The sequence below is a fragment of the Columba livia genome, chromosome 5 (genome assembly GCF_036013475.1).
Source record: "Columba livia isolate bColLiv1 breed racing homer chromosome 5, bColLiv1.pat.W.v2, whole genome shotgun sequence".
Taxonomy (NCBI): domain Eukaryota; kingdom Metazoa; phylum Chordata; class Aves; order Columbiformes; family Columbidae; genus Columba; species Columba livia.
The window spans coordinates 62,038,259-62,058,695 of record NC_088606.1 but is presented as its reverse complement, the minus strand read 5'-3'; the positions used below and the strand labels follow the sequence as shown (position 1 = coordinate 62,058,695).

The 20,437-nt window shown below is 40.6% G+C and overlaps 1 protein-coding gene across 6 annotated transcripts in view; it reads right to left on the bottom strand.

Annotated features, from left to right (window-relative positions):
- Positions 1–20,437, bottom strand: part of MPPED2 (metallophosphoesterase domain containing 2) — a 117,384-nt gene that overhangs the window by 36,264 nt on the left and 60,683 nt on the right. For all 6 annotated transcript variants that reach the window (XM_065065437.1, XM_021279898.2, XM_065065441.1 and 3 more), the window contains one exon: positions 12,415–12,640. In XM_065065437.1, coding sequence (XP_064921509.1) covers positions 12,415–12,640 — 226 coding nt within the window. The remainder of the gene's footprint in view (positions 1–12,414; positions 12,641–20,437) is intronic.

Sequence of the window (20,437 nt, the reverse complement as noted above, 5' to 3'; positions counted from 1 at the left end):
TTGTTGGCTTTTCCCTTTTCCCTTTTGCCCTTTTCCATTCTGCTTATGGCCGACATTAGGAGAGGACCTTGCTAGTCGTCCCTGAGAACTGAGGCCTAGTGACAGACTGAATCCAGCTCCGGTTGGCTGCAGAGTCCAGTCCAGGACTTTGGGTGCCGGCTCTGCAGCTGCTGAGACTTTCAAGATTGGTTTTGTACATTTTGTATTATTTTCTCTATTCTTATTAGTAGCATTAGTAAAACATCTTTAATTTTTTCCAACTCTCTTCACTCTGTCCTTCTTTTCCTCCCAATCGCCTGCCCTTAGTGGAAAGGGGGGAGAGGGAGGGGGAAGTGTGGAGGGGGAGAGGGGGTTAACAATACATCTGCCAGGGTTTTATTGTCACCCCGCAATCATAACCCTTGACAGGTGAAGACCAGTAAGAGATGCAAAGAAGAGGTGAGGGACCAGTAAGAGATACCATAAAGAGGTGAGGGACCAGCTTTCAGCACCACCAGCAAGAATTCAGGTCTGGACTTCACTGGAAGTCAAGAGTGGCCCAGTTTTGCAAAGGCCACTAATTTAAGCTTGTGCATGAGAAAACTGAGGCACATAGAGAAAAAAACAGGCACTGCAGCTGAGACAAACCTGCGCCTCAGGGCCTGGGTTTTTTGCAGAGAGCAGCCCAAGTTCTTTATTTCAGCGACAGGCTTTATTGAGCTGGCAAAGAAATACGTAATCAACATAACAAAATCTTCTCAAAATAAAATCAAAGGAACGGTTTAGAAAAAATAACTAGGGGTCTGGTTTCTTTCTTCTGATACCTTTTAAAAATAGATAACTTTCCTCCTACGGGGAGGAAATACTGTATTTAATTAGAAGTATAAATCATTACACTTTTATAGTTAGTAATATCTACTATGGTGAAACTAGATTAGTTACTCATTACATATGCTGTTTATTGTCCAAATTTTAAAATAAGGTTTAATAATGGAAGTGTTATAGAACAGTTCACTTTAGGGTTTTTTTTGTTTATATTCCATCAACTCAGATTATTTTTTTTATATATATACATCAGCAGAAATCTGTCTGGCTTTCTACCTAGTGCAGAAAAACATGCACTATCTCAAATGGCCCTCCAAAAGTCATGGGGATAGATTTACCTTTAAAACTCCATCATAGATGAAAACGTGGCCCTCTATCTGCGATCAAAGCTTAAATTTCAATTCTTGCATTTAAAGATGGGGCAGTCTCTTCTGATTCAAAACACACCTAACGAGCGGTTCTGCTGTGACAGGATGTCACGAATGTCACTAACTTAAGCAATTTTCTATAGGACTGCAATTATTTTCCTCTTTCTATTTTCCCCATCCTACAGCAACACAATCAAGACATAAACACAAAGGAAGTGTAGCAGACACATCACTGATTTCATTGCCATTTAAGCCAACTCTGGCAGCTCTATACTGCGGACTGATGAGGAAAGCACATTAAGCACTTGCAACAGAACATCCAAGTGGACCTGTTTTGCAGCCTGATTAATAGAAACAACCTCTAAGGACTAATCACAAGTCGAGCCCTGTTTTGTAGATTAATAGAACAAAGGCACAAGAGAATAGGGGAGGTTACAGGACTGGAATATAAATAAGAAAAGGTGTACGCTCTAGGTAGCTCGACTGCTAGTAATTATCAGCTAACGGCACATCCTTACGGGGAGATCTTGCTGCTCTGTGCTAAAGTGGCTCACTTCCAGATGGACGATCAGCCTCTGCATCTCTAAATATTTTATCTGTATTTTAACTCCAAAGGTTATGAAACAACAACAAAATTCTCTGAAACAAAGCATACTTTCCTCTCACGCTTCAAGTATTACTTAAATTTCTATTGAGATCAGGTGATGCCAAAATCTGCAAGACCTATACTTCTCACTCCACGTAGCTCATGCATGACTTCTAATTGTTGCTGAACATTAGCAAAACTTCAAGGAATGAAAAAATGTGTGTTATCTTGCATTTGGTTTCAAAGGGATTGATGCCTTTGAGGAAAACTATTTCTCTGCTTCTGAAAGCATTTGAGTGGCTATAACAAAACGTAGTGAAGGTAACAGCAACACAAAATGCTGCATCTGTGCCTCCGTCAGTGCCCCGGAGTAGTGCGGGTACCACTGACAGCCAGTGGTACTGAACACAGGGGAACAGCTGCCCAAAGTCCTGAATGAAACAAAAACAGCCCTTCTGACTCCAGGGAGGATGGATTTCATCCTTTGTATTTCAGAATACATCCTTATCTACAGACAATATACTGAATTCTATCTAAGTGATTTATACCTGACGTTCTGTATTTTCTGAGCTTTCCCAAAAGCTCAGTCTCTTCCAGTGCTATACACACAAGAATACGAGCAATGCCGTTCTTGAACCTTATAAATCTAGTTTATGAAAAAGGATCTTCGGGTTAGGCAACGGAAGACATTCTTTCTTAAAACGGTATTTTCCAGGTTTCTCAACAACTATAAAATCTGTGTTATATTCACAAACAGAAGAGGGAGACAAACTTACTAAGAACTGAAAAATCAAATTCAGGTGCCCATAACCCTGGAGATTACAGTGTACTGGGGCATCCCATATTAAAAATGGGAACACATTAGGACTAGAGCTTTCAGCCTAGCACTCAGTTTGCCTTTCCCTTCCATTTTCCTGCGATGCAAGACATGGAAGTGTCCCAAGCAGCCCAGATGGAACACCAAGAGGTGTTAAGGAGAACACCTTTCTTGCACTTCTTTTTATTACATTCCCAGTTTTGGAAACGAGATGCATTCAAATCTGTGCCAGGAAAAGGAGATGGGAAGGTTCATCCTTCTGCCTTATATAAAGCTTTCTTATATAAAGTTTGAGGTGATACACAATCCATAAGTATATTCGCAGGATACAAACTCATAAAACCTACTCAAGAACGCAACACAGTTAGCAGCTGCAAATATCAGCTTTTGTTGGTAAGATACACTGATTCACATACACAGAGAAATAAAAGGGCTTTCTGAGGAACCAGACCATACAACTTTCTTGTCAGTCCTACCCATCCATGCTGAAGCATCAAAAGGCGAGAGCTCCCCAGAATCAGAAGACAGACAAGTTGTTAGATCTGCAGATACAATACTCAAATACTCACAACATTATTTGCAAAAGAAATATGATGACAAACGTGTCAGATGATTTCAAATCAACATGAGCTTGTTTTCTAGGAAGCCTTATTTCTTTTGCCAAAGTAGCCATAGGCACAGGCATGACATGTCTGTCAGTATGTAATGCAAACAGCTAAGCACATATACCAAAGGATAACAAGTTGTTTACAGAGAAGGCTTTATACAAAATGCTAAAGAGGAGGAATACTGAATGGAGTTAATAGGTGGCAATGACTTTTTCCCAGGTACACCATACATGCGGATCATAAACCAAAGTCCTTATTTGTACAAAATTATAGCAACTTATCCCTGTAACTATTTTCATTCCATGCCATCCAGAGGACAGGCAGACAACAAACGCAGGACAAACCTTATTTGGGATATAAGTTTTATATAATGCCACTGACTATACATTAAAAGAAGACTATGTTCTAGAAAGACTGGTCAAATTATAGGTGTTCATGCACACGCAGAGTTGATAAGCAGGTAGAGTTCACCTGTTGGGGCTACATCACATACACTGGGATAACCCAGATCACTCACTGAGGTGGTAGTAGGGAACCACAACTTGTGAGGCCTCTGTACTCACGTGTGTGTGCAACGCAGCCACAGCTATGAGGGCGCGACGATAAGCTGCTTGTAAACCACTGCTTAAGCCTTCTGTGTGCACGTATACAAAGATCGCTCTCAGCCACACTAAGATTTTGATATTTAACTAGTAGAGTCAGAAATGTCAGCAATTCTCATACTTCAGATGCACACAAACCATAATACAGACTAGCACCGAAACATTTCAGAGATGGTTATGAACACCCAGCAGTGTCATTGATTTTCAACTGAATCCATGAGGGTTGACCACATCTCAAATAAGGTGCCAGATCTATTCTACTCAACAGACTCTCAGGAAAATCTGATGAATGCAGCTGTCACTCTTGACCTTTCTGTCTCTGCTCAGATTCACGATCAGTGTTCTCTTATTCGAAGTGCTTGTGCAATTTCTGCTTTATTTCATAGTGTCTGTGAATTACTTTAAGCATTTTATATACGTCATGGTGAAGTTAGCATTCTGATCAATAAGTATTAGATAAATATAGAATCACAGAATCATCCAGGTTGAAAAAATAGACCCAAATCATCTTGAAGACAGTCATGAGAAAGCTTACCCTTACTGGGAGCTAACAAAATCTAGTCACCTGCTACTTGACTTACTTTTGTATTAAAACCAAGTACAGTTTTTCAAACACTATTTCTCTTCCATTTCTATTGCATCTTATCGCCATCACATCTCGCGAGCTTTATCACCAGCTCCACCTGAAGCAATGTAAATTCCTACAATTCTTTTCCTGTTCGTCCTGAGTAGATAACTATGAAGCAAACCACCCACAGACTCCACCTACTCCACAATCCTGACAGTGCACGGGACAAGACCTACCTTCTCCCACATCACCCTCCATCTCATTCATGTCACAGGTTTTGTAAACGCACTTGAAAGTATCCCCATTTTTCTAATTACAGTTTAATTCAGCAAAGCTCTTACTATGTATATCGGTATTTAAGTGATAATTATATAATGAATTAAAGCTTATTACTAATCTCACTGTGCCAGTGAAACTACCCATGTCCCAAACTTGGCACATTTAGGCACTTTGTTGACGTGGGGGTTTTGGTTACATTTTTCCAGTGTGGGCTGACACACTGTGGAGATACTGGCTCACGCTGTCTCTTTTCACTCAGGGTCACAACTCCTGACTTAGAAATGATTCACATCTATCCAGTGCTTTGAAGCTGGTGTTGTCTGGATCGAAATATCCTGTTGGACACATACACATATTCATGCACATTGGGCTGGATGGGTCTCACCCTTCCAGTTATATGGCCCTCATGTTTTCACAGAATCACAGAATGTCAGGGATTGGAAGGGACTTTGAAAGATCATCTAGTGTAATCGCCCTGCCGGAGCAGAAACACCCAGATGAGGTTACACAGGAAGGTGTCCAGGTGGGTTTGAATGTCTCCAGAGAAGGAGACTCCACAACCCCCCTGGGCAGCCTGTTCCAGTGTCTGTCACCCTTACTGAGAAAAAGTTTCTTCTCAAATTTAAGTGGAACCCCTTGTGTTGCAGTTTGAACCCACTGCCCCTTGTCCTACCACTGGTTGTCACTGAGAAGAGCCTGGCTCCATCCTCCTGACACTCACCCTTTATGTATCTGTAAACATTAATAAGGTCACCCCTCAGTCTCCTCCAAGCTCAAGAGCCCCAGCTCCCTCAGCCTTTCCTCACACGGGAGATGCTCCACTCCCTTCATCATCTTTGTTGCCCTGTGCTGGACTCTCTCCAGCAGTTCCCTGTCCTTCTGGAACTGAGGGGCCACAACTGGACACAATATTCCGGATTCCACCTACCTCTACAGCAAAGTCTTGATCTCCCACTTAGTTCCTCACTGGAGTCCTGGTTTCTCCAGGTCACCAGCTCCTCCAGACAGCCTTGAACCTGCTCCTGCTGTGCGCTCCAGCAGCCAAGCCCACACATCCTCCAACAGCCCCTTTGCCTGTCACTCAGAGCATCCAGCTGCTCCCTACTTTGTCCTGCTCTGGTTACATCACACGGGGACAACAAATGAAGAACATAACAAGGCTGGAAGACCATAATCCAACACAAAAATCTGTTCTGATGTCAGTTCAAAGCTCAAGCCCCTCTCTTACTTCTCCAGTCTCCTACTGTGAAGGTGGTTTGTCCCTGAGCGAAATAATTTTACACTTAACCTTCACAGCACGGTATGTACAGTTTTATCTTTCTTGCCTTCTGCACCAGCCCAGCACAAAGAGGTACGGCACACACAGGCAGAAGAAAATGGTAAAGCAGGAGCCCTGGAGTGCAAAAGCTGCACGGAACAATTTACTCACGCAAGTATCACCACACAACGCAGTCCAACCCTCTAAGGAACCGCATATCACTACACGCGTTAACTCTTTCCTTCCCTAGCTCCCACTCTTTAAAGGGGTTCAGATCTCCTTCCAAGATGAAGTTTATAGCAGCTGAGTTGACAATTTCAGGAGTTTCATAGTATTCTAGTTAATCCCTACTCTTCCTAACTCCTCTCTGGGCGCTTTCAGCCTGCTCAGTGCACACAAACGCCACATTCACCGCTGTGTTATTCCAGTGACCGGCACAAGGAAAGCAAACTTCTTGTTCCTGCACAGCTGGCCAGTGAAAAACCACCAAAACAAAGCCAAACTGCAAACACAAGCACAACTTGTGGGTTTTGCATGCACGACTTGCACATCAAAACAACATTTCAAGCCACAACCAGGAGACCACCATAAGGAATTAGCAGCATGGCTCAAGCTCATTCTGGCTCTTTGCTTTTCTGCACAGCACCTACTGAACTCCAGGAAAATGGGGCAGGAATTAGAGACACAGGGCAGATTCCCACCATCATCTGTTTGGTACGGCTCTGAAGGAATTCAAACCCCCGCTTCCACGCTAGGAAAGATTCAAAAGAGTTGGGAGAGCCACCAATTCATGTCTGTTTTAACTGTCTAGACTTCCACCCACAGAAAGACACAGATTGCGTGTTACGCTAGTAATGAATACCGTAAAATTCTTATTCCTGCTGAAGTCAAGCCTGAAGGAAAGGTGGGGACTTCATATGATCTGTCCCACCACCAGGATACAGAGCTTTCCAAAGAATTAGCTAGGACAGGTTAGCATCGCAGTATTAAAAATTACTTAGGAGATACTATATTCGAAATTACAAACATCCCAATATTTATTTTAAAAAAAAAAGGTAAGTTTTTAAAGTAAACAGGACAATTTTTTACTTACAAGTGAACCTGATATGGACACAGAAGAAAAATCAGCGACATTCCTAACAAGGCAAAAAATGTAAACAAACGGCGGCAATTCTAGACCGGGGGGAATACATTAGTCGATCCTAAAACGAGAGACTTGAAGGACCGATGCCAAGAAAAATGAAACAGAAGCCTGCACCTCTAAACACAGCCACGCCACAGTGGTGCTGTGTTTGTTTAACGCGCAGACAGAGGACTCCAGTCTTTGCCAATACTTTCCTCAGTTGCTCACTGCGACTGTATAAATATGGAATTCCTGAAAAACTGGTACAACCAGCAGCCTTGTCCAGTCTCCCCCTGGTTTCCTCACTGCTAAATAGCAATGAAGAACTTTATTGCTGAGTAGTCGCCGTTTCTATTCCTCCCTTTTCCAGGCGCAAGCTGATTACCAGCTAAGGCTATGAAAATAAAAGAAATGAGATCTATTCCAACCCATCAGTATATCTGAATGCGATCACGTGAGTTGTCAATTGGCTTTCCAGTCCTCACGCTCAATATCTGCTGTTAATTTGCTTGCTATTTCAAGAACTTGAAGACTGTCAGCAAAATCCGTGATGCATCACAAAACTTATAATTGAAAAGGAAAAATAAACCAAACAACTGATGCTTTTCTGACAGGATAAACACAAAGTCTGAAAAGACTGAGCAGGAGAAGGGAGATGTACTAACTCAGAGCTACTTGTATTAAAATACGATTGCAAACGAAGCCGCGAAACAAATGAGAATGATAGAAATAAGTTCAAACTGAAGGAAAACCATTTGATGAAGCCCCTGAATTCTCCTCCGGGCTAAAAGAAAAAGAAAATCGTACAAAACATTATTTTTAAAGGAGATGATTGAACCTGTCTATGCTTTCTTAAGGCTGCATTACCTACGCCAATTAAAATTTTGCTTCTGAAAAGGAGTTAAGGCTCTTCCTCTGGAGTTACTAAAAAAAGCCCATGAAAGCCCTGGTGAGCGATAGCGCGACGTCTGTTCCTGACCTCGGGATCACCCTACACATCAAATTCTTGGACATAGGAAAAACCCACTAGTATTCATTAAAAGCTATTGGGAGGCTGCTTTGTGCTTCTGTTCTTGAGACCTGAACCAGCCACGGCTTGACGAACGTGCAGGATATTGCGGAACAACGCTGCTGTTCCTGACCGAGGGGAAGAGCTTCATTCAGGATTCACTGATTTTCATCACAATGATGCAAATCGCAGATTTCAGTAATTATTTAAATAATCAATTTTAATCTTTTACGTTTGTGCTTTTCAGTTATTTTCATAAAGTTGATTCCACTAACCATTAAAATGCATTGATTTATATCAAGTTGGCTTTTATATTAAACATTTTCTGCCCTCAAAAAGGTTTATCTATAGTTATCTAATCAAATATATATGTTGAAAGTCTTGGGTCTACAGTTTTACTTTTATTCTGCTAGATATGGGTGCAGTTTGCCCATATATTTTAATAGCTAAAACTAATGCAAATGGTTGCTTTATTAGACTATTTCATACTTACGGCTTGTGACATTTTTTGTGGAATTTTTATGGCGAACAGAATTTAAAATCCATAAATAAGCCTATTGCCTCGTTATTTGTGAAATTAACTGCCATAAATTTCTATGCACACAAAGTTTATCAGAATACCTTTTCATTTCAACTATTTTTGTATTTCAAACTAACTAAAAGAGCTACCTGTAGAGCTGAACAGCAGAACAAAATAGAAGAGAGGAAATTCCTCCTGAACAATTGTTTCCATCAAAACGTGGTTTAACAAATCCTGGTTCCAGTTTACCGCCGTTCGCTGGTGGTTTTAACTTTTTAAAAGCTTCATTAGAAATAGACGTTGCTAGAATACTCGCAATCAAACCTCCATAACATTATAGTAAATTCAGTCCTTAGCATGGATGAACAATTCCAAATACCTCAAAGACCAGAGGTATTTTAAAATAACAACATTCAAATTTAAAGAAAACTTATATATATTCACTGATACGTATTCAGCACCCAAAGCTGCAGTAAAACCAGACTGTCTCTCCTACGCTTTTACAGATACTTCAAATATGAGTTGTACTCACATACAATTCACAAAGGGAGTTTTAAGATTTAAAAATTCATATGCCCATTACTGTTTATATATTTTTGTCCTGCTCAATAAGTAGCCTCAGTCTCAAATTTCCAAAGGAGAAAATGTTTCCATTGGAATCTTTAAGAGATTTGACTGCATGAAGTGCAAACTATCAATTATTTTCCCACCAAACAAGCCAGGTTAATTGGCCAAAATAAGACGGACGAGAAAGGAGGGAAACGTTTTTGTGGATTGTTATCTACACGCCAAAGGGAAAACCTTCAGCCGTTTTGCTCCTTCAAGGTACATCAAAGCATCTCCTATTTAAGGTGTGAAAATGTCACTTACATTCTCCACCTCTGCAAATGAGTGGAGTGTGATTCATGTCCCACCCTTGCTCTTTTCTCTTCTAGGGGCTGATACTCTGTTTTCAACTCCCCTCCAGCTAATGCCATTTAATACGCTTAGAACTATCAGGCTAAATTCAAATTTTCTGCTCCTTAGAGGCTGTTGATATGCACCACTGCACATTCCAATTGCAAATACACATGAATGCTCCCGTGTATTGTAAGTTATTTTCTACATACAAATTCTACTAAATTGTAAGTTAGGAGGCACTACTTGAATTCTCTCAGGTCTTTAGAAAGCTTTCAGATGTACCATGAGTAATAACATGTAATGAATATGGACTGATATTTCTTTCCTGTAGTTACACTGAGTTGGCAATTTACATTTTCTAAATAGATAGATGACTTATAGCCAGTTTTCCCAGTCTTCTGGCAATTACTTCTTAGAAACCCATGACAGGCTGAAACCCTCCAGAATCACAGCTGTTATTCTTGGTTTGATCCCTCTTTTTAAATTAAAACCAGTAGCTTTATCAGCAAATGAGAATTTTTTTCCCTCTGGAAATACTTACAAAAATGCACATAAATTGAACATGCCAACTCCTCTCATTTTAGGGTTGGAGCATCTTCTGGGTTAATGACCAGTGTTCCACTTCTGTGACAGAACTAATTGGGGGAAGGAGCCCATAAATACACGCAAACCCCCCACAAATTCTCTTCCTTTGGGGTAATCTGAAGATTTATAGTAGTTGAGCAAGATGTGATTGGAGGGGAAGGAGGAAAAATTTAAGCGCTAACAGGCTTGTCTGATCATTCTGTCTCAGTTTCCAGGCACAGAACAGATTTGGAACAGATTTTTCTTGTATCTGATGTGACTTTACCCTCTTCTCAAAGACCAACTGAAATGCAGGAAACCGGCTGAATTATCACATTTTCCAGGAACTGTCATTATATTTTAAAAAAATAAAAGAGAGAAAGAAAAGACGATACCACATCGCTATGTTCCAAACACAAGCTGACCTAAAAAGTTATATTCAAAATGATAGCCCTAAATCGACATCAACGGTTGTTCAAAACATGCTGAGCAGAAATGAAACATCATTAATGAGAGAAGTCTGCACTTGTTTGGAGCTCAAATCCAGCTATCAGTGGATTATAGGGAGGAATAATGAAGATTTGTCTTCCATGACTAGGTCAGAATACATAGCATACATGTGTTACAGTTAATACAACTCAGGTCCTTGAGGTGGCATCCCTTAATATTTCAGAACAAACATTTTAAACCCACCTGCAAAATGCAGCTGGAGACAAAAGGGTAACAGATTGTCATTATGGATTCAGAGAGCAAAAGAGGGGCAAAAAAGATCACTATATTTTGCCAGTACATACAAACGTAAATGTAAAGGCATATGACACAATTCTCCATTTCAGAATACCAAGCTCTCTCTTCCCCTTCTCCAGATCTCCCCAATAGCTCTACAGTAAAGAGAGTCTGGGTAAACCTGCCCCAAATAAATCTGCAAAGATGCCTCCGCTTTGCAGTCATTGGATGCCTGCAGAATACAAGCCCTCTGAGTCTGAGATGTACGTATGGAAGAAGCTGAACACAATCTTAACGTTAATAGCAAACCTTCCAGCTCACACAGCTGCTCACTTGCAGCAAGTCTCCAATCCGCCTTATGCCACCCAGGGCATCGTGTGCCCTGTCTTCTGGGTGTCATATGCTGCTAGTACTAATTAAAAAAGCAAACAAAAACCTTTAAAATGTCTTTAACAGGTGATTCCTAACTGGAATTAAGACTATCTCCCCCAATTAGCTGATACTGCAGGATTTAGAGGTGTTTTGTGTTTTTTGTCTTTGGTTGGTTGGTTTTTTAGGTAAGCGACTTCAGGCTGATTTAAACTACTAGCGAAAGGCTATGACTTAAATTAAAAAAGCCCAGTAGCTTAAGTCAAGAATGTGAGATGCAGAGCTGGAACGCAGTTTTCTAAACAGCACTAATGTACACAATCTGACAAATAAAACCACTGTCAGAAGCATCACTTTTTGTGGTGGTGTATTAATCACCAAGGCCTGCAGTTAATAGAGATGAGGAGGAAAACGTCTAGTCTCCATACAGCTTTGCCCCATTCTTTGGTTCAATCCCTGCTACTCCCTCTCCTACTTTCACCTTTAAAGCAAGCTTGTCATCAAAAATATGAGCTATTAGCTTATAATAAACCCTTCTTATAGGTATGCATAAATTAGCATCTGAGTACTTCAGCTGACAATTGAGAATGCCAAGTAGTGTAACGATTACCACCATCACTGAAGTTCAGGTTTCTGGTAGAGCCTGAAAGGACTGTGGCTGTTGTTTGCATGAGAATTTTAAACAAGTGCTACCCAAGACTCCAGAGGTATCACCCATCGCAATTAAACAACATACAGAAAAAACAAGGAAGACTCAACAGCAATTTTTCCTGCTCATACTTGGCACGGGGGGTGGAATGAGATCAAAACTGGCTTGAAATTTCATTATTACAACTTTACAAGCAAAAGAAAACAATGCCTAGAACTGATCAGAAATAACACTTAAAGCACCTGCTGCCTTGAACCTTGTGCTGTGTGGGTGTTAAATGCTACCATGCTAATCTATTAGCACAGCAGACATAATTGCCTAAACAACATACCATATAACGGAGCTTCTTTCCCTAATGCATACTAAGATGCCACTGCAGCTAACCCATGAGCACAGAGTGGATATTGACTCCTCTATTTTTTAAGTGCGTTCAGCAGCCAGAACAGAAATTATTACAGTTCTTTTTCTCCTGTTTCACACACATGGCCAAATATAACCTATTTATCCACAGAAAAACGTGGCAATTGTTTCAGAGTGGTTTACAGCTTAGTGTGATGCTGTTCTGCAGGGCAATGCAACAAAGCAGCTTCATACATTTGCAACAGGAATGATTCCTGTTGTGGTTCAAGTAATAAATAGCAAAGAAAGTTAAATGGAGACTTACCATGGGGCACCGTATATTCGGAATCCTTTAACTGTTACCTCTGAATCTTGTAAGTAAATACTATTTGTCAGGAGTGACTGAACATTGTCAAAGTCCTCTGGTTTCAATTTGGACACAGAGGGAAAGCGGTAGTAATCTTGTTTAACAAGGTCTGCCATGAATTCCTTATCAAATGTCAGTTCATGATTCCCAGCAATCACTATTTTATATTCATACGGTAGGTTTCCTGAAATAACAAAAAAGAGGACTTAATTAGCACATTTTCCTCCCACACCAGCATTGCCGGCACAATAAGTAGACAGCTAGCAGTGACAGAATGAAACACCTGAATTCTGTGAGCAAAAGTTATTAATACTGCTTCTCTTCCATTGAGTGAAACTGTGTTAAAATGTAAAGCAGCGTCACGTGAAGCAATAATAAATAAAAAAACGAAAAGCGTTCACTGCAGAGTTAAACAAAACAAGCCGGCAGGCACCAAAGCAGCTCCAAAGGTGGCATAAAACACCACCGCTCCCCTGCTTTCAGCTGACAACACTTTGATTTAGATCAGCAGAAGATGTGACACTGAGTCCTACCAGTTCACTGACAGGACTGGGTCACAGTCAGCAGCCCCAGTCCTAATCCACAGGAGGAACCTGCAGTGAGATACCTTGGGTGTTACACACCCAGTACACAACTGTCATGAGGGTACCAGGCCTGGGTACTGAATTAGGCTGCTGGTGCTGTTGGTTATTTTTAAATTATGCCGTTATTTGGATTAATTTGCATTCAAGTGGCATTTATTCCAGATCTAGCCTATTCTCCAAAGCTCCAATTTACTCGCAATGGACTTTCACTTTATCATTATTACTCCGTGTATGGCAGTATCTCATTTCTGTAAGAAGTACACATGTAACTCAGGCAAATAAGACAGAAGGCAGGAAAAAGGCAGCGTGGTTAATTCATTTACCGTGAGGGTCAGAGACAAAGATCATAAGCTGGATCACCCCAATTCAGAGCAACTACTCCCCTTGTTTGGAACAAGACATGGATCAGGCCCATGGAGCCAGATTTTTGCAGTTCAGGGACAGATTTTTCAAGCACTTGGTACAAACGAGTGCCAGATCTTCCAAATACACACTAAACATACTGGGTGCTGAGCTCCCTTAGAAAACATGGTCACATACCATGTTGTTTGTCTTCACAGGAGTTAGGTTCTTTAACAAAATCTGGCCCACTGTGACTTGTCAAAAATCACACGTGATTGTGCATCAAATCTGATTTCTACCATCTTCACCATAAGCCTGATTCTCTAGTCTTATACCAAATCATTCACTTTGGTGTTTATTCCTAATAATCACTTAGAAAAGGTTGGTTTTGCTGTGTGGGTGGTTTCAGTTGATTGGTTTTTGTGGTTGTTTTCCCCTGTTCCCCCAGAAAGGCGGCAAAATGTATGTGGAAATCTATAGGTCCATCTTCCACATCCGGTACCCCCATCATCTGTCCCAAGGAACACAGAACCAGATGCTATATATTTCTTGTGAATACAGTTCCCCTAAATAGATGTGGCTTTGCTAATTTAAAACTTGCCTTTCAACTTTCAAAACTGTTTGGGTTTGAGGGTTTGGGTTTTTTTTAAAGTTTCAAAGTAAAGCTGTAAGTATTTACAACAAGATTAACTTTTGCCTAAATAAGACTTACGGGGAACCAGTCAAAACCCTCTGCTTTTTAATATTTACAGCAAGGAAACAGGAATTACTACAAGATACATATATGAACATCATCTTCGCAAAATTAGTTAATTCTGGATAGAAAAAACAAAAAGCTATAAATCCCCTGAAAAAAAACAAGCAGACATCCCCATAGACACTTCACATCTGAACAAAGTGCAGATCATACATATTCATAACTCTCCACAGTGCTGCATTAGATTAAAAGCTGGGGGAATGCCATAAATGTTCCTCTACAGTTTATGCCTCACTCCTTTCCCTCTTCCCTCCCCTTCTCCACCTCTGCTACATGCTGCTCTACAATTCATTTTTATTTAAAAACTCAATGTGGCAGGTACCTACAATTCCTGCTCTCTGTGACTCCTGGGCATAAGGTAAAATTGCTATTTTCTCCTCTCTCAGGAAACATAAAAGATAGCACTGGCATGAAATTTGATACACTTGTCATAACTATCAATCCCCCCAAACAAGCTAGATGTGATTAAATTCTCAGAGAAGTAGGATGGAGAAGTTAAATTCAGGTTTCTGCCAAGTTATCAACATTTGCCAGTCTTAGCAGAGAAAACTTCTCATCTTACTGGATAAATGTTCAGGTATTTTTACTTTCTCCCATGTATTTTGATAGATTTGCAAAATCAGTGTCACCCCATACGATGATGTCATCAACGTATTAAGGATGTTCTGCAGCTTTACCCTGTTCCAGCGGAGTCCGGGTTGTGTTTCCACCCCAGGGCAGTCACTTCCAGGTGTACTGGATGCCAAAGGGACTAAGAAAAATGGGATTAGTGATATCTACTGTGGCATACCGCTTGGCTGCCTTTGATTCCAGCTGGGATTGCAGTTCTAGCATGTCCAGCATGGCAGCACCTAATGGCAGCATCACTTCATTCAGGCTGGTCTACCCTTAGTCTTCACTTGCCATCAGACTTCCACACCGGCCATATGGAATTGTCAAAGGGTGAGTGACTTTTACTCATTGCTCCTTGGCTCTCCAGTTGAGGAATCAACTTGAAATACTAGAGAGAGTGCAGAGGAGGCAACAAAGCTGGTGAGGGGCTGGAGCACAAGTGTGATGAGGAGCGGCTGAGGGAACTGGGGCTGTTCAGCCTGGAGAACAGGAGGCTGAGGGGAGATCTTATCGCTGTCTACAGCTACCTGAAAGGAGGCTGGAGCATGGAGGGTGTTGGTCTCTTCTCCCAGGCAGCAAGTGATAGGAAGAGAAGGCCTCAAGTTGCACCAGGGGAGGTTTAGATCAGATATTATGAAAAAATTATTCACAGAAGGGGTTGTCAGGCATTGGAACAGGCTGCCCAGGGCAGTGGTGGAGTCACCATCCCCGGAGGGGTTTAAAAGGCACTTAGATGAGGTTCTTATGGACATGGGTTAATACCAGAGTTAGGTTATGGTTGGACTCAATGATCCTGAGGGTCTCTTCCAAACGAAACGATTCTATGAACTTACGGGTGGGAATGAGAAAGTCTTGGCTGGTGCAATGTTGCCTCTGATGCACTGTTGTGTTGTTGCTGGCTGCAAACACTTACACCACTTTAAAGCATCAGCTGAACAACACTTTTAATACACCTATTACACAGGACAAGGGGGGGAAGCTGGGAGAACTGTTGGGCTTTTTTTAACCTATATAAGTAGGTGTTTCAGTGCTTTTTTAAGTTCACCTTAAGTACTTGATCCTAGGAGTCCTTAATCTGTGGAACAACCGTTCCCGTTTTAATGGCATGCTTCATACGAGTACAATTTAGTCACACAACTCGAGTTCTGCAGAGCTGCCAGACATGAAAAGGAGCCTGACTGGCAATGAATGTTAACTGCTGAGTCCCTACAAAAACAGAAAATCACATTATTTTTTGACTACTGTTACCTACAAAGCTCACAGGGAAGTAGAGGAATAAGAAATAACGTGACACTATCTGTCTATATAGTGGTAGAAACCTGTATTTACAAACAAACGCTATGCAAGTGCTTTTAATGTGAAGCTCTGAATATGCATATGCATGCATTAACTATTCACATAAGACTTCCAGGAAATGTGAAGTGTTTTCATGCCCATTTCATAGCCTCATAGACCCTTTGGCCATATGTTGAGAAATGGGCTAAGAAACCTTGAAGCACAAATCATAGCCCCTTCAAAAAGACGGAAATCTGTAGAAGCAAGACGCCTGTGCAAGTGAATCATCTCCAATTTATGGTATATCATATACGCTTCAAATGCGCAAAACTGCTCCTGGAGCATTCACCTATAACCAACCATGTACACGTCCAGAGATAAACACTGAAGGAGCAAATTCTGTGTAATTTCTGTGGACGTCCAGTCCCCGCAGCAGCACGAGTTGCTGCCAGTTGTCCACTGATGGGCAGCAAGTGAGCAGCACACCCTGGTCCTGGTGAGCAGCTCTGTACCAACACTCCATAGGGTTTCTCCTGGAAAGCCCACCACACCTCAGGGCCATGGTTACTCTCTCTTCCCAGCATTTACGGCACAATCGCAAAACACACAGGCTGCTTTTGGCTTTTTAAAAGAAAGACAGAGTATCTCAAAGGCTCTGATTGTTCCTTCAGCAGCAACAAATGAGTTAGACTGTGTAAGTACAGCTATATAGACTCAAGCTTCAAATAATAAACTGGAGTTCTCTGCAGGTACTGACATCCAAAACTAGGAAGGAAAAACAAACATCTGTTCTAGGATGAGACTGATCAACTGACTGTGACAAGTATCCTGGCTGTTTTAATCAAACAGCCTTCACATTATGTCCTCAATGCAACACCTAAAATTAACGTCAACCAACATACGAGCTGAAAACATAACCCATGAATTTCTATGCATTTTACCTCTCTGTGAATCTACAGAAAAAAAGAATTAAAAACAAAAAAGTGGACAAATAAAAGACAGAACATGCACAAAACCAGGACATGCTTCTAAAGAAGTACAAAGAACTGAAGCACAATATCTCTCAAAATCTTCTTGATGAAAAGTATTCCACCGGCTTTTTGAACTATCGGCAGTTCCAAAGCCGCTTGCTTTTTTTTTTTTCCCCTCCAAAAGAAAATTTTGTAGGAGGAAAAACAGAAGCAAAACACACATGGGCAACACAGCAAGAGGAGTAGATGAATCAAAGTTTAACTGTTTTGCCTTTATGCAAAGAAAACATGAGACCACAGCACAGGGAGAAGCAAAGGCTGAGACCCTTGAATTCCTGTGATAAATCTAAAGCTTGTACATTAAAGCTCCTCTTTGTTGAAAACGCTGTTAGACACAACACAACAGCAATGTTAGGTAAGTGCAAGCGCTGCCTCTGACCTTTCACTCTGCAACCGTCAGGCTTCATTAATTTTCACAAGGCCTGACAGCTCTAGCGTTAATACTCACACTTGCGGATCGAGCCACACAGCAGGTTCAGACTGCTACCTTCTCCTCTGAAACTCATGCATTACGATTTCTTCCATGCTGGCAATGGAAAACCAAGTCTAAGAAACATTAAACACAAAAAACTACGTTACAATAATGCCAAGGGTGAGCCATAAACCCATGAAAGCAAGGAAGTATCGAGGGAATCTCGCCTTGGCGGCTGTCACCCAGCTGTGTGGTGACAAGGTATGGCAGCAGACACGTCCGTGCGAGTGACCACAGGTACAGGAGCTACTGTGGGCACCCAGGAGAGTCTGATCCTGCAGAATCACCAAATATTGCCGCTCATTCTCTCCCTCACAGGTAAATATAGTGAATTTGGCACAAAACTGGGCTGTAACATCGCCAAGCGCAGTACGAACCATGTCTAGCAGAACCTAGTTAATTATGGGTCTGAATTAACGATGCTCTGACGCTGGTAACAATTCCTTGCTTTTATGTATTTACGTCTCAACCATAACATTATTCTAATGTAACTGTTTGTGATTAATATCCTTCTCCTCCCTGTCAACAGGAAAAAAATGTAGCACAACATGAACGACCATCTTTCGTTTCACTTCGGTGTTCCGTGTCTTCCTCAGCATTATTCTGGCATTACACATGTTGGGTTTTGATCTCAAAGCTGTTTTGAGTTTCACCGAGCTACTGTTAACATTTTGTTCTTGAAACATAAAGAGCTTCATTAAAGTTTTGCAAATAAATACATAAGCTTCACTAAAGTTTTGCAAATTAATACATAAGATTTATTTGTTTTGAAACAGATCGAATGCGAGGTTTTGTTTAGTCTAACCTCTAATCAAAAAAGCCTCCAGATTTTGCAGCTCACAGCTCTGCCAACTTTAGGTGGAAGAAGTCCCCCGCAAATTGACTTTAAAATGATGAAATGTGAAACAGAAGCAGCACAGTTTTCTCTGCTTGTTAGTGGCTGGAAAGGCTTTTTTTCAGGCTTGTAATTGCTTAACTTAAAAGACGGAGCTTTCAAGAAAAAAAAAAATCATCTAATTTTAAAAAGCTGTCAGCTATGGTTTCCCTTTAAATTTAGAAAATTCGGAAAACAACACCCTCCCTGCAAATCACAATAGCTTTATTTTTTTCCCCTTCATTTTTCAAAATGTTTCTTGCAGAAATGGTAGCTCCTTCCCCATAGCACAGCAATAGATGAAGAACCGACACAGCTGCACTGGTGCTACATCCATGCTCTCAAAGAGACTCTTTAAATGAAATAGCACTCACTTGGGAAAACATATAAGGTTTTAAGGCACGAACACCTTTTGTCTGGCAGAAGTGAAGGGTGTTCCTCTATATAGAATTACCCTATGTTTACACTTATAATGACATTTGCATCTAGGCTCCCATAGTTTAAGGTCTATTGTGCACGTCTACTGCAAACACATAGAAATATGCTGTATTTTGACTTTTACGTTTTCTCTTGTGATCAAGATCTTAATGCACCAGGGCTGACAAGTTTTAGATCAATTTCAGTTCGGTGTGGTTTCAAATGACTCGGATCTTGAATTCTGAATACCAGGGCTGAGAATCGGAACATAAACTCTGCCTTCCGAGTGCCAGTGGGGCTAAGTAGAAATGTTCTCCTGGAACTTGATTAAGACTAAATTGAAAAAGAACATTTTTGGTTACTATTACATTAGGCTAAAATATAGAAATGAACCCTAATACTATCTAAATCTAATAAGAAAAAACCATCTCTATTTCAAATTTTTCAAAGCATTCTCTATAAACGCATCACAGATCAATTTACATGGTACTTTCGCCAATAAGCAAAACGAAATCATAGGTTCCAATTGGCTTAACTCATATTGGAAAGTGCGAAAGCAAACGCTAGAAAATGCAATTACTGCAAACAAACTCCATTTTCTCCACTCAGGAGGGAATTTCAGGGAACATTTTATTGCCCTCAAATAATATTTCTAAAGGCATCAATACACAATTCTATTTTCTTTTCGGAGTCCCTCCACTATATAACCTAATCCTCTCTAAAGAAACTCACCAGATTTTGAAATAATATATTGGTTGTTGATATTACCTTGTGCACGCACATACTGTATCAATTTAAACGATTTTTCTCCATGAATCTTAAGAATATAAAAACCAACAGTCACGGTCTGACACAAACAGATCTGGACCTCCTTCCCATAACATACCCTTTGTCTCTGTAATTTACAATTCCAATTAAGTCTTTTTTTCTACAATAAACGAATAAAAGCCATCAAAAAGAAGGTCATCTTGAGAAACAATTACACAGAAAGTAATTAAGCTAATCATAATTATCAGAGACAATGTCTTGGTATTTTCACGTACATATATTTTCACTCTGCAAAAGGCCAGCGGATGCTAAGGACAAGATTTTCCAGACAAAGCAAATTCTTTATTTAAAAGAGAAACAAGTCTGGATATCAATTCTGCACCACTTACTGAGTGAAAACTTACTCAAGGAAATAAGAATTATGAACACGGGACCCAGAGATCTAGATTCTGCCCCCAATTTTTCTGCCTTATTGCCAGGGACCATTATATGAGAACTTCCTTTTCTGTCTGTCCACAGGACTGAAAAACACACCTCTGCCAGGATACTTCCAATATCTACCTACCTTAAGATAAATACATAAATCCACCAGGAAACACATTTAACCACCAAAAACATTCTCCTGTTTCCCTCCTCCCTGAACTTGTTCCCATTATTTGTTTTCTCATTTTTAAACGAAAGGCTTTGAGGCTTAGAAATGCAGAAAACAGGAGGCAGGTGCCTCCCTTTACCTCATAGGCTGGTAAAGCCTCATCACTATTTCCAAAAAGAAATCCCTCTAAATGCCTCATTTTTATTCTATCCCAGGAAAGTGATCAGAGTGTTTCTTATAAAATGAAAAGTCTTAAA